General features: G+C 30.7%; 4 protein-coding genes across 4 annotated transcripts; 2 read left to right on the top strand and 2 right to left on the bottom strand.

Moving 5' to 3' along the window:
- Positions 1-441: 441 nt before the first annotated feature.
- Positions 442-3,975, top strand: LOC127277868 (uncharacterized). The gene has a single exon (XM_051299264.1). The coding sequence runs from the start codon at positions 442-444 to the stop codon at positions 3,973-3,975; it is 3,534 nt and encodes a 1,177-aa protein (XP_051155221.1).
- Positions 3,976-5,622: 1,647 nt separating this feature from the next.
- Positions 5,623-6,543, bottom strand: LOC127277867 (uncharacterized). The gene is made up of 2 exons (XM_051299261.1): positions 6,249-6,543; positions 5,623-6,161 (listed from the first exon to the last, which is right to left on the bottom strand). Exons 1-2 carry the CDS (start codon positions 6,541-6,543, stop codon positions 5,623-5,625), a joined length of 834 nt encoding a protein of 277 aa, XP_051155218.1.
- A 3,114-nt stretch (positions 6,544-9,657) lies between these two features.
- On the top strand, positions 9,658-10,884 carry LOC127277866 (uncharacterized). Its single transcript, XM_051299260.1, has 3 exons — positions 9,658-10,219; positions 10,334-10,504; positions 10,751-10,884. The coding sequence occupies exons 1-3, from the start codon at positions 9,658-9,660 to the stop codon at positions 10,882-10,884; spliced, it is 867 nt and encodes a 288-aa protein (XP_051155217.1).
- Positions 10,885-12,965: 2,081 nt separating this feature from the next.
- On the bottom strand, positions 12,966-14,038 carry LOC127277863 (uncharacterized). Its single transcript, XM_051299256.1, has 4 exons — positions 13,710-14,038; positions 13,379-13,631; positions 13,131-13,295; positions 12,966-13,046 (listed from the first exon to the last, which is right to left on the bottom strand). The coding sequence occupies exons 2-4, from the start codon at positions 13,616-13,618 to the stop codon at positions 12,966-12,968; spliced, it is 486 nt and encodes a 161-aa protein (XP_051155213.1). The 5' UTR covers positions 13,619-13,631; positions 13,710-14,038.
- Between the last annotated feature and the right edge of the window lie 1,159 nt (positions 14,039-15,197).

Below are 15,197 nucleotides of genomic sequence, written 5' to 3'. Positions count from 1 at the left end.
GGTTTGTTCTTTTGTTTCAGGTTTGTTCTTTTGTTTTAGGTTTAAGTGTATATATTGTATCTCTTTTTTTTCTTAGTCTTAGGGTTTTCGTTATACGTTTTAAGGTTTAGAATTAAGATTCTTCGTTTGTAAAAAAAAAAAATGCCAAAGGTTAATTCTCCAAAAAAATCACGGAAACGAATTCAGGTAAATGAATTCAATGAAGTTTGCCAAGAATGTGACAATTTTATAAAAATCGCGGAAAATCAACTCATCTCCACTATGGGAAAGACTGGAGATGATAGATTTGTTAACGCATTTGAATGGCAAAACAAGTGTCAACGTTATAAAAATGTAATGAGAACATTTTCGCGTAAATTTGATTTTTTCCCACATCAAAAATCGAGATATCTAAATTTATGCCAAAAGCTTGAATACTTGCGTTGCAATTTTGATGCGTTAATGAAGCGTGGTGCAGGAGTGCAAATGAATGACAGAATAAAGTGGGTGAATTTTGATGAGGCTTTTGAGGGTCGATTACAAAGTAGTGCTATCATTAATGTAGATTACAAGGACATTAATGAGTTCCTTGATGATGCTTTTGTTTTATTTCAGATTAATATTGAAAAAGCTTTAAACAAATTTGGTCCAATAAAAGTATATACCGTGTTAGGTGCAAAATTCAAAAAAGATTCAATAGATGGTAGAGAAGAAATATCTGATTTAAAAACATTTACCGCAAAAACTGCTGAAATCTTAAATACAACCCCGTTAGATGACTGGTATAATGTTAATGTTAAACAAGTTACTTTGAGAAGAATTGAAGAGTTCCAAGAGAAAGATTCTAATTGGAAACTTGATTCGATTCAAAGATTAGAGGTTAACATTAACAAGTACAACCCTATGCGCGCAAGTTCTTACATTGACTTACCACTTCCAATAAAACGTAAAAAAGCCTGTATTAATGTGCAAAACATAGATAATCAGTGTTTTAAATGGGCAATACTATCAGCTTTATACCCACCTTTGAGAGATGCTGACCGCGTTTCAAAATACAGACAGTATGAAGAAACGCTTAATTTTACTGGAATTAAATTTCCTGTCGCACTTAAAGATATTTCTAAATTTGAGGCTCTGAACAACATTTCAGTAAATGTATACGGTCTTAGCAAAAGAGATAAAAAGTTTACCGTTTCACCTCTACATCTTTCATCTCAAAAAAAGTTTACTCATGTAAATATGTTACTAATTGAAGACCACTACATAGATGAAAATCTTATTGATGATGAAGAGAGGGAGTCTGATAATGTAACTATCATTTCATTCAACTACCATTATGTCTGGATAAAGGACTTATCGAGACTAGTAAGTTCGGATTTATCAAAGCAGAAAAATAAAAAGTACATATGTGATCGCTGTTTACACTATTTTCTTAATGAACAAAAGCTTACAAGCCATGAAGAAAATTGTAGAAAAATGAACGAGACAAGAATTAGGCTACCGGAAGAAGGAAAAAATTTTGTTGAATTTAAAAATTTCCAGAACAAGGAGCGTGTTCCTTTTATTATTTATGCGGATTGTGAGAGTTTATTAATTCCTGCTGATATACCACAAGAGATCAATAATACTGAGGTTTTCCAAAATCATAAAACGCTCAGTATTGGTTACTACTTGAAGTGTGGTTTTGATGACTCATTGTCCATGTACAAAGCATCTCCAATAGATGAGGAGAATCCTGCAAAGTGGTTTTCAAAGGAGTTAAAGAATTTATCAGATAATCTTAATATGAGATTTAAAAACCCTATTCCAATGAAAGTGCTAAGTCGACAAGAACTGGTTGATTTTAGAAATGTAAATACATGTCATATTTGTAGAAAGAAAATCAAGTATGGGGATGTAAAAGTAAGAGACCACTGTCATCTAACAGGGAAGTATCGTGGGCCCGCGCATCAAGAGTGCAACATTAATTATCACGAATCACAGGTTATACCTGTTGTTTTTCATAACCTGAGTGGTTATGACGCGCATTTCATAATTGAATCTATTGCTACGGAATTTGAAGGCAAAGTTGATCTGCTTCCCATAAATAAAGAGAAGTATATCAGTTTTACAAAAAATATTAAGGATAGTGTTATAAAATTTCGCTTTATTGATTCATTTAAATTTATGGCATCATCATTGGACAAATTAGCGTCCTACCTCGATGAATACAAAATTGTAAGTTCAGTATTTTTTAATTACAGCAACGATAAAATTAAATTGTTAACTCGTAAAGGAGTTTTTCCTTACGAATATATTGATTCACGGGAAAAACTTGAAGAGACTCAATTACCACCAAAAGAAAAATTTTATAGTACGTTAAATGATTCAAATGTTTCCGACGAAGATTATGCACATGCGCAGAAAGTGTGGACCGAATTCAATTGTCAAAATCTCGGCGACTACGTGTATTTGTATATGCAAACAGATGTACTGTTACTTGCAGATATTTTCGAAAATTTCCGAAATCAGTGTTTACTCGCATACGGTCTTGATGCAGCGCATTATTATACAACACCAGGTTTAACATGGGATGCTATGTTAAAGTATACGAATATAAAATTGGAACTCCTCACAGACATTGATATGGTGATGTTTGTTGAACGTGGAATTAGAGGTGGAATAAGTCAATGTACCAATCGGTACGCAAAAGCAAATAATCCTTACATGGAAGAATATAATGAAAATGAGGAAACATCTTACATCGTATACTTTGACGCAAATAACTTGTATGGTTGGGCCATGATTCAATCACTTCCATATGGTGGCTTTGAGTGGGAAGAAAATATTGACAATTCTTTTGATTTTAACGTTCCAGATGATGGGCCAATAGGTTACATTTTGGAAGTCGACTTAGATTATCCGGAAGAACTTCATGAAAAACATAGTGATTTTCCGTTTTGTCCTGAACGCTCAAAGCCACCAGGGTCAAAAGAGCCGAAGCTTCTAACTACCCTTCTACCGAAGCGAAAGCATGTTCTCCATTACCGTGCTTTGAAGCAAGCTGTAGCCAACGGCCTAGTATTAATTCAAATTCATCGCGTTTTAAAATTTCAGCAAGCCATGTGGTTAAAAAATTACATTGATTTTAATACAACTCAACGAACTAATGCTAATAATGAGTTTGAAAAAAACTTGTTTAAATTAATGAACAACGCGGTATTTGGCAAAACAATGGAGAACGTGCGAAAACATGTTGATATAAAACTTGTGACAAAGTGGCAGGGTAGATATGGAGCTGAAGCATTCATTGCGAAACCTAATTTCCACAGCAGGGCCATTTTTAACGAGAACTTGGTTGCTGTGGAGCTTAGAAAAATGGAAGTTTTGATGAACAAACCACTTTATGTTGGTTTGACTGTTTTGGATGTGTCAAAAACTTTAATTTACAACTTTCATTACGATTACATGCTAAAAAAGTATGATGGAAAAAATTTAAAACTGTTGTACACCGACACCGATAGCCTTATTTATGAAATCAAATGCTCTAATATTTATAGAGACATGAAAGAAGATATTCACAAATTCGATACTTCGGATTATCCAGTAAATAATGTGTACAATATTCCGCAAGCCAACAAAAAAATTTTAGGACTTATGAAAGATGAGTGCAGCGGGAAAATTGTAACTGAATTTGTTGGCTTGCGGAGTAAAATGTACAGTGTGCGAGTGGAAGATCAAGATTTTATTAAAAAAGCAAAAGGTGTGAAATCCGCAGTTGTAAAGAAAACTATTACCTTTGATGACTACACGTATTGTTTACGAAATGTTAAAATGCAATCGCGAACTCAATATTGTATCAGATCGAAACTTCACAATGTTCAAACTTTAAAACAAACAAAAGTAGCTTTAAGTCCTTACGATGATAAAAGATTTTTGTTAGATAATAGTTCAGATACCCTTGCATGGGGACATTGTAAAATTAGACAAATTAACGATGAAGCTATGGAATTGTAAATAGATGATAATGATGATGATTTGGGAAGATAAAGGTGTTTTAATAAAAGATACTGTACATTTTATATTATGTTTATTTATTAGAACCTTAATCTAGTTACATTTTTAACTTTATTTTAACTATTTTTAACTTTATTTTAACTATTTTTAACTTTTTTTAACTATATTTAACTTTATTTTAACTATATTTAACTTTATTTTAACTATTTTTAACTTATCTTTAACTATTTTTAACTTTTTTTAACTATATTTAACTTTATTTTAACTTATCTTTAACTATTTTTAACTTTATTTTAACTTTATTTTAACTATTTTTATATATATATTACATATCAGATTTTTTTATCCAACTATTGTGTGAGTTGTCAAATCCAAGCCATTTTACATATACATTGTTGCCACGGCTTTTAAGGACTTTCTCGACGAGGTAAACATCTGGATATTTAACTTTTAATAGTTCTTCTTCGTAGAAACCACCTTCGATTGGCTGATTTTCATAATCTGAAAGTTTGTATGTAACTGGTTTTGTTCGTTTTACTTGATCTACAGTGAATATTTCCGTTGTCCAGTTGGGGGTGTATCCTTTTTCAAAGATGTTTTTATGTTTGCTGACTCGAACTCTATCTCCAACTTTAAATTTTTGTCTTCTCATTAGAATTTTTCTTAATTTACGGATACGTCTCATCAGTTCTCTTGTATCTTCTACGGTGACATCTTTAGGTTTCATACCAATCGTACGATGTTTTTTATTATTGTACTTTGATATGAGAATTGGTAAAAGATTAAACCATTTGTAATTGCCTTGTAAGTTGAATTCAGGCCACATCATATTTTTTAGAGTGCGGTTAAACCATTCAACAATTGATGCTTTTAAATTACTATAAGTCGAATAGAGATTAATATTGAATTCTTGCATTAAACTCTGAAATTCAGAGTTATAAAATTCCTTGCCTCTATCAGTGTGTAAATTTTTTGGAATACGACCTTCTTTTAATATTAATTTCATGGCTGAAGAAATATCTTTTCCATTTTTACTTTTTACAGGTACAGCCCAGGCATATTTGGAAAATATGTCTATTACTGTGAGCATGTATTTGAAACCTTTATTGGAATAGGAGTAAGGTATCATTTCTACCAAATCTGCTTGCCAGGTTTCATCTATGCCACGCATTTGAACTTTACGACGAGGATAATTCCTTCTCGCTTGTTTATGCAGTTCAGTTACAACTGTTAACTTTTTATCATTCATCATTTGGAATAAATGTAGTTTCCTTGATAATAATATTTTGTTGTAATTTAATTTGTTTTAGTTTTTCGTTAACTCTATCTTCAACAACTTGTACTAAAATATTCAAATCATCAATGGCTGATCTTAATGAAGATGTAATTTGAAAGATAGTTTTTATCTCGATTCGGATAATTTGTTGTACAAGTCGTAAATTTACTGCATCATGCAGCTCTTCAGCATCTTGAACGTTACAAAGTCTTTTGCCTTCAATATTGTAATCTCCACTTGGAGTAACTTTAAATCCAATACCAGAAGGTCCAGGCAGTCCACGACTTGCAGAGGCAACACGTCGTGTTAAAGAATGTCCGAACACATCAATGCTCATTGTAATACTAAGCACTTCTTCTTTATGCTCTCTCTTAATATATAATTCGAGCTTCACGAAGTTCTTCGATAATTGACATAATCTCATTATTATGACTTGGATTACCAGCTTGCTGTGATCCTATGAGTAGTCGTAAACGGTCAACGAGTTCATTTGGATCATCCCAATAGATGTAGTCTGGATTAAATTGTCTTTTTGCAATCATAAATTGTGGTAATATATTTTTATGCTTCTTTAAAGAACCACCACCACCACTTTTCTTTGGTGTACTTTTGATAAGTTTTGCAATAACATCAGTGTACTTGGAAGTTCTACTTATGTTGACAGATTCACTTGGACTATAATTTTTTCGATGTGCATTCGTAGCAATGAGAATTTCTTTGTAATTTAAAAAATCATCTGAACTTATTAAAGCTTCTTTTGGTTTTTGTTTAAATAATAGTTCGAGTAACCCAGCAGTTTTTAAATAATTTTTCTTTCCAACAAGCTTAATATGTGAACCTTCAAATTCAATAGGTGTATCACCAATCATAAAAGAACCGTTGGCAAGTTTACGTACTCCATAAACCGTATCTAAAAACAGTTTTCTATTTTTATCTAACATAAAAATAAATTTATTTGTAATTTTTTCATAATCTTCTTCTTTTTCAAAGTTATTACTCTTATCAAGAAAAGTTGAATTTAGTAAAGTTTTATCAAATTCTTCATCATCGTCAACAGCAGTTGAAAAAGAGAAATCATTAATATCTTTCTTGAATTTTTCAATTTTAACATTTTTGAAAGGAGTTTCAGTTACATTTGCCAACTTTTGAAGAGGTGTAACTATTGGTTGCAGAGTTTCTTTTAACAATGTCTCTGCAGCCTCTTTACCCATTTTAAGTAAGCGATGTTTTCGTCTAATAGCGTCGCTTGCTTTTGCTATTTGACGCAATGTTTCTTGCTCTTTTCGATACATGTTTTCGTCTTGATAACATAAACTATACTAATTTAAAATGAAATAAAGTCCTTATATTTATAGTGTAATAAAGCAATCAAATCCCTTTCTATATCTTCCCTCATTAAAATTCCTATCTTTATCAATAACGACAAATCCATATTTATCAGATTTCCAACATTCTGAACATAAATCACGAAATTGAGTATAAGACATGTCTGTATTTACATGATCTTCGTAGACATGTTTTAAATTTTTTTCATCTTGTCTAAAAAGCACCAGTAAATTTACATTATCTCGGACTAGATGTTTTGGAATACGAGCATATGTTTGACACAAGTAGAAACTGTCAACATTTACATGTCTACCCATACAAAAGAAAGCTCTAACATTGTCTTGCTTTTCACAAGCAATATCATCAAAGATGAATATTGAGTTTGGTTTAGCATCTTTTGGAGATACTACTTCTTCATGCTCACTAAATGGAAAGTATTCAATTCCATCCACGTCATGAATTACATTTTTCAAAAATTGATATTTTGGCTGCTGCAGAGATTTAGAGTATAGGTAAATATTTTCAAAACTTAAACCATTTGGATGTATAATTAAAGAGAGAAGAGCGTTTGTTTTACCACAATTTGAGGGACCACAAAAGACAGCTCGGATGCTATCTGAAAACAAGCTACCATGACGTTGAATTTTTTTCTCACTACTTTCAACGTCAATACTTGTGATTGGGAGTGCTACAGGTTGTTTCGTGAACTGCATCTTGACAGTAACTGCTCTGTAAACTATAAATACTCGGCTTTTATAGTCTTACAGTCAGTTGCATATCAAACTTCATAGAGTGTAGAATGATTTTACATCGAAGTGATAAAAAACATCTTTGTCGTGGTAGAGGATTAGTTAACCGTATTATCAATAGTTTACCTTTTGAATTACATTTACCTGGATACCAATTCTGTGGACCCGGTACAAAGTTGACAAAAAGATTGGCACGTGGTGATAAAGGTGTTAACCCATTAGACGCTGCATGTAAAGCACATGACATTGCATATTCACAAAATAGAGAAAACATTGAAGCAAGAAACGTTGCAGACCAAGAGCTAGCTGAAAAGGCGTGGCAACGTGTTACAGCTAAGGATTCTAGTATCAGTGAAAAGGCAGCAGCTTTAGCGATATCTGGAACGATGAAAGCTAAATCAACGTTAGGTATGGGAATGAAAAGAAAGAAAAAGTCTTTAATTAGGAAGAAAAAAAGGAAAACCATGTGTAAGAAAAAGCGACTAGCATTAAGAAGAGTTGTTGATGCTGCTAGAAAAAGTATGCTACCCGATCATAATTCTGGAGAATCAATTCAAGCTGCTCTGATTGGTGCAAAAGAAGCAATAAAGAATGCTGGTGGTAAATCAAAAATTTTGTCACCGCGAATTCTACCTGTACCTTCTAAAGTTGGTGGTATTTTACCACTAGTTCCAATTTTTGCTGGACTTAGTGCTTTAGGAGCTCTTGCTGGTGGAGCTTCAGGTATAGTGAAAGCTGTAAATAAGGCTAAAACTGCCAAGGAACAACTTGTTGAAGCTCAACGACATAATAAAGTAATGGAAGCAATATCGCTTGGAAAAGGATTACATCTCAAACCCTACCGACAAGGACTTGGTCTTCATATTAAACCATACATTCAGGGGAAAGGATTAAAAAAGAAGAAGAAACCAACATAAAGGAAGAAAAAAAACTTGTATTGAAGCTACCTCACCGTCCTCTAACTGATTTTGATCTGTTGAAATATGCTAAAACTATGAAAATACCACATTTTCGTGGAGTTTTCATGCGAAATGAACTATCTTTAAAAGGACCTTATCGATATGAGTCAGGAATTATTAACTTAGATAACAAAGAAGGCCCAGGAACACATTGGGTGGCATATAAAAAATGTAATAACGAAATAATGTATTTTGATAGTTTTGGCAACCTTCCTCCACCAACAGATCTAATCATATACTTGGGTGATGGTAGCTTAATAAAATATAATCATGAAAGATATCAGAATTATGATACTTATGTGTGTGGACATTTATGTTTAAAATTTTTATGTAAACAACTTAATGTTAAGAGCAGCTTTAGTCTATATAAGAACGTGTAACTTTGTAATCTTTTAGTATATGAACAACTTAATGTTAAGAGCAGCTTTAGTGTATATAAGAACGTGTAACTTTTGTAATCTTTTAGTATATAAACTGACAGCATCATGAGTGATTCGTTTACTTTAACACTAAGTGGAAACAGTTCAGTTCTTGAATCTGAATATTTCCCACCAATAGAACTTAATCCAAATAAAAATTATGTCCTCGGTCTTGTTGAATTACTGACTTTTAATTCTATTCCCAATATTGATCAAGGTAACAATAAATTTTACATTGGTAATCATATAATTGATATACCAACTGGGAGTTATGAAATCACAGATATTGAAACATGTATAAAAAATTCAGTGAAACTTGGAACTGTTATTAGTATAAAACCTAATAACAATACATTGCGCAGTTTAGTTGAATCAAATTTACCAATTGATTTTAAACATAAAGATTCAATTGGTAAATTATTAGGATTTACACCCCGGAAATTATCACCTAATCAAACGCACATCTCTGATTTACCTGTAGCCATTCTCAAGGTAAATTCAGTCAGAGTTGAGTGTAGTATTACATCTGGAGCATATATAAATAATCAAAAAGCCCACACTATCCATGAATTCTTCCCTAGCGTTCCACCAGGATATAAGATTGTGGAAGTGCCAGCACACGTCATTTACCTTCCGATTGTTGTCAAGACAATACATAATATTCAACTCCGCATTGTCGATCAGGACGGTGATTTGATTAATTTTCGAGGAGAAACTATAACTACCCGATTGCACATAAAGTCAATGTAATGGGAATTGTATATAATCAAAAAGTTGGTGGAAACTATAAAAGTCAGCCAACATGCCAAAGACAAATCAGTTTAAATTTGTCTCACAAGGTGTTAACACCTCAGAATCACCTGTTCCTGAAAAAACTAGGTCTAAAAGTTATACCTCAAGGAAAACGCCAAGACAAATAATTTATATATTTTTTGGGTGTTGTTGCAACAAAAATGGACGAAATTCTCAACATTCCAGCAGCAGTGAATTTTGATGAGTCCATAGCTCATTATGAAATTCATGCTCATCAACCGTATGCTTCATCCTCTTTTAACAATAGTGATGAAATTCGAATTGCAGTTCAACATCAAGATTTATGTATTCTACCGAGTAAAAGTTCATTGCACATATTTGGGAAATTGACTAAAAATGATGGTATTGCTGTTACAGAAAACGTGCACTTAAGTAGCAATGCAATATGTTTTTTATTTGATGAAATTCGCTATGAATTAAATGGTATCGAGATTGATCGATGCAAATACGTTGGACATACAACTATTATGAAAAATTTAGTATCTCTGACTCCACCTCAATTAAATCTAATTGAAAATGCAGGGTTTTCAAAAATTACAGCTGATGCAAGAATTTCTTTAGAAAATGGATACTTTGATATTACAATACCACTTGGCATGATTTTTGGTTTTGCTGAGGATTATAAGAAAATTCTTATGAACGCTAAACATGAACTTATTTTAACAAGAGCACGTAATGACACTAATGCTATAATTCAAACAGGTCAAGGAGCTGATGAAGAATTTAAAATTTTCATCAATAAACTAGAATGGATGGTACCATACGTTTTACCAGCTGATAATAATAAAATAAAATTATTGAAATTTATTGAAAAAGATCCTTTAATTTCAATAAGTTTTCGATCATGGGAAATGTACGAGTATCCGTTACTTCCAACAAGTTCAAAAGTCCTATGGCAAATAAAAACATCAACACAATTGGAGAAACCACGATATGTAATTGTAGGATTTCAAACAGCAAGAAAAGATAAACGAAAAAAATATGCCTGTCATTTTGATCATTGTAACATTACAAATGTTAAACTATTTTTAAATTCACAATATTACCCTTATGGAAATTTAAATCTAAACTTTGATCAAAATCAGTATGCTCTGCTTTATGAAATGTATGCTAATTTTCAAAGTTCTTACTATGGAAAAGACTCAGAACCTATTTTAACAAGGGCTATTTTTAAACAACTATTTCCTCTAATTGTTATTGATTGTTCAAAACAAAATGAGTTTCTTAAACAAGCATCAGTAGATGTACGTTTAGAATTTGAATCAGGAAATAATATGCCGGCTGAGACCACTGCATATTGCCTCATTATTCATGACCGCGTTGTACAATATAAACCAATCAGCGGCGTCGTCAAGAAGCTGCTGTAGAGGAGAGGGGATAAAGTGGAGGGAGTATGATTGAGTATAAATGCAGTAGTTTTCAGCCAAAAAATTCATTTCTGGTTCAACATGGAGTTCATTGTAGACGTCCAAGGATTTAAAAGACCCTACAACGATTTTATTTTCAAAGAGTTGGCAATACTTCCTCTTCAACCAGATGCTCAACCACTTGTCTACCTATTTGAATCACCTTGTACGTGGAATTCATTGCCAGGACGCTATAAAAGTGAAAATCGCTGGTTAACACACAACTACCATGGAATCCATTGGGCAGCTGGAGATGTCTCATATGATGAACTTCGTCCTATTCTACGAGAAATACTTCAAGGCGCTAGCGTAATTTACGTTAAAGGATTAGAAAAGAAAACATGGTTAGAGAAATATGTGTAGAATGTACAAAATTTAGAAGATTTCGAATGTCCTTCTTTAAAAAAACTTAAGACTGATTTGTTAACAATATGTACGCATCATACTCTTTATACTGAAAATTGTGCTGTCAGAAATGTTAAAATTCTTCGCGACTGGTTTTTGGATCCTCCAAACAAATATGTAAGTGCTGCTACAAAAGGCTTTGATGAAGTTGATTCTACTAGTTTTAAATGTTTTTACGAAAATTGTGAATCTTTTTTTTGTAAATAGTTTAATATGTTTTTTCAAATAAAATATTAATAATTTCAATTTAATACTTTGTTCGTTAATTTTTAAAACCTTTAATGTTAATGTTTAATGAAAATAAACTTATATAGGGTGAAGAAAATAATTTTAAAACCAATTTACAATTAAATTTTTTTTTTATTTTTAACAGTTATTTTATATGTATACATTTTGTTTTAACATAACTTTTATTTCTTAAATTAATTTTTTTCTTTTTTTTTCATTTTAATAATTTAAATTCAACGATGTTGTATGGTCCTCCAAGGTACTTCAATTGTAGGTTCTTTAGGGCTGCAGCTTCTTGCATCATTTTTAAAGTGTTAGGCTCATCATCTTCGAAATGTTTAGCGAATCTGGTTGGAAGATATGTGATAAAGTCTGCGTCGAGTTCTACGATGATTCTGGGTCCGTATTTCGTCTGCACCTTTTTGATTTTTGTCACAAAGTATCGGCCATTTGTCACTAATTCCGATAGCGGCTTTGTTGGCAGAAAACCCTCCAATCGTCCAACTGCATTGACTTTTTCTAAATCCATATTTTTTTTTTGTTAAAAAAAGATCTGTAACAGAAAAATAGAAAATATTCTGAAACATTTTTAAAAAAAACATAGAACTGAAACATAAAATTAAAAGAAGAAACCTGAAACATAAAAAGGAAACTGAAAAAAAGAAACTTGAAACATTTTTATGTTTCAAGTTCAACAAAGCTAAAACAAAAACCTGAAACAAAAAAAAATTTAAGAATAAACCTGAAACATAAAGATAGAACTGAAACAGAAAATTGAAAGGAGAAATCTGTAACAGAAAAATAAGCTGAAAGAGAATAAAAAGAAAAACTTGTAACTGAAAAAAAATCAAAGGAAACCTGAAACAAAAAAAAAATTTAAGAAAAAACCTGAAACATAAAAATAGAACTGAAACAGAAAATTAAAAGGAGAAATCTGTAACAGAAAAATAAGCTGAAAGAGAATAAAAAGAAAAACTTGTAACTGAAAAAAAATCAAAGGGAACTGAAACAAAAAAAAATTTAAGAAAAAACCTGAAACATAAAAATAGAACTGAAACAGAAAATTAAAAGGAGAAATCTGTAACAGAAAAATAAGCTGAAAGAAGGAATCCATACTTACTGTTTTAATGTTGCAAATAGTCCCGGAATGCTGAAACATAAATGAGCTGCCTTTCTTTGCACACCGGTTTAAATCACCAAGTCCCCACTTTCTCTTTACCCCCACTTTCTCTTTACCCCCACTTTCTCTTTCCCCCTCTCACAACATGCGCACGCATCATTTGAATGTGACTAGCATGAGGTAATATTTTAAAAAAATATTTAATGATTTTATTTTGTATAAAAAAATATTTAATTATTAAATTTTTTTTTTTTTTTTAATAAGTATTTTAATCAGAATTGTCATGACGTTAAGGTGAAGATTTGCAGGATGTGTCATCGCTTAGAGTGGGTGGTGTTTCTGGAGGAATTAATTCATGTAATTCCGACATCTATAAAAAAAAAATTATAAGTTTTTAGTAAAACAATTTTATAAAAAGTATGTTAATAGTCATGTTTTATTCCAAGAAGTTTACCTCATCTTCACTAATATTAATTTCTAATACGTCACTGTTCGGACTCTCTGGTAGAATCATGCCGTATTCATCCAATATTTGATTAATATCAGGCAAAGATTCGAACATGTTGTATGCATTCAACATTTGATCAATGTCAGGGACGCATTCTAATAATTCTGACAACTATAAAAGAAAAGCCATAAAATTTTTTTTTTATAAGAAAAGAATAATTATAATTTAATCTATTAAAAAAAAGAAAAAAATACCTCTTCTTCACCAAAGTTAATATCAAATATATTAATATCATTATTATTATCATTTGTGTCTTCATCATCGCTGCTAAGAATGATGGTTGAACCCTGACTATCATATATTTCAACCTCATTATCATCGGAGTTCTCATCCGAATCCTCATAAGAATTATAATAATATTCATCAAATATAACATATTCTATGTCCTCTTCCCCGCTACAGAGTTGATTAGAGTTTGGTAAGAAATTTGACATTTTTACTTTGAAACTGCAAAAAAAAAAAAAAAAACATGTTTGAAAAAGCGCCTAGATAAGGAAGAGAAAGGAAACTGAAAATAAAATGTACCGTTCTACTACAGTTTCTACTGCTGCTTCTGATGTTGCTGCAACTGAAAAAGAAATAATGACTCTTCGAGCTCGTGCGCTAACTTTTATGCCTCTTCAACGCTCCCCACTACAGTCACATGACATCCAACACCCTCCGCGGCAAACTGATGAACTAACACTCATTGGCGCGATGTTTTAAAATACGACATAAATTAAATATTTTATTTAAATCAAATTCAATTTTAAGTAAGTTAGGTTACACTTACTTTTACTAGAACAATTTTGTGAATTTCATTTAATTTTAGTTATTTCAGGATAATTTGATATAGCAAAAATTATTTGTACTCACCTTAGATGTGTTTGAAAATTATTTTACCTAATTTACTTTTTCTTTTAATTTAATTTAATGCAATTCGTATTATATAAGAATTTTTACAAAATTAAAACTAAAAAAAGTATATGGAAAACATTTAATTATATGAAGTTCTCGTAAAACACTAAGATGTACGTTAATTTTTAAAAAAATGTAATTTTTATAGAATAAAATCAAAAAAAGTATATCACAAAAAAACAAAAAAGTTCTTCACAAAACTATAAAATAGAACGCTTCAAGTAATTTTTCACTGAAAAAAAAAAATTTTTTTTATTAAAAGTCAAGAAATTTTTTTTCAAGACAATAAACACATACAATATAAAAAAAACAAATAAATTCACTTCGTGCAAGAAATATTTTTTATTTTTAGCAATACTTGCAAAACTTTTTAAAAAATAAACACAAATTATAAAAAATAAAATAAACACAAATTAGAAAAAAATAAAGGCCATACAAAAAAAAAAACTTCACACAAAATAAAAGAAAATTTCACACAAGATAAAAAAAAATAAACACAAATCATAAAAATAAAATAAACACAAATTAGAAAAAAAATAAAGGCCATACAAAAAAAAACTTCACACAAAATAAAAGAAAATTTCACACAAGATAAAAACAAAAAAATAAACACAAATTATAAAAATAAAATAAACACACATTTGAAAAAACAAAAGGCCATACAAAAAAAAACTTCACACAAAATAAAAGAAAATTTCCCACAAGATATAAAAAAATAAACACAAATCATAAAAATAAAATAAACACAAATTAGAAAAAAAATAAAGGCCATACAAAAAAAAGAAAAAAAAAAACTTCACACAAAATAAAAGAAAATTTCACACAAGATAAAAAATTAAACACAAATTATATATAAAAAAATAAAATAAACACATTTAAAAAGAAAACAAAAGGCCATACAAAAAAAACTTCACACAAAATAAAAGAGAATTTCATACAAGATAAAAAAAAACTTTATACAAAAAAAAAAAAAATGAAGGCGATGACAGTAACATCTAATAGATTAACTTTTTCTGGACTTTTTACATGACCTCTTGTCCATTTTTTTCCTTCTTTTTTTATTGCTTAAAGTTGAGCCTGTCGATAAAGATGAATCTGAAGTTGAGCCTGACGATG

This window comes from Leptopilina boulardi, unplaced genomic scaffold, assembly GCF_019393585.1.
Source record: "Leptopilina boulardi isolate dan_hultmark-lab unplaced genomic scaffold, ZJU_Lbou_2.1 LbouV2_188, whole genome shotgun sequence".
In the NCBI taxonomy this organism is placed as follows: Eukaryota; Metazoa; Arthropoda; class Insecta; order Hymenoptera; family Figitidae; genus Leptopilina; species Leptopilina boulardi.
The sequence above is the reverse complement of the archived record's forward strand: the minus strand, read 5'-3'. Positions and strand labels throughout refer to the sequence as shown.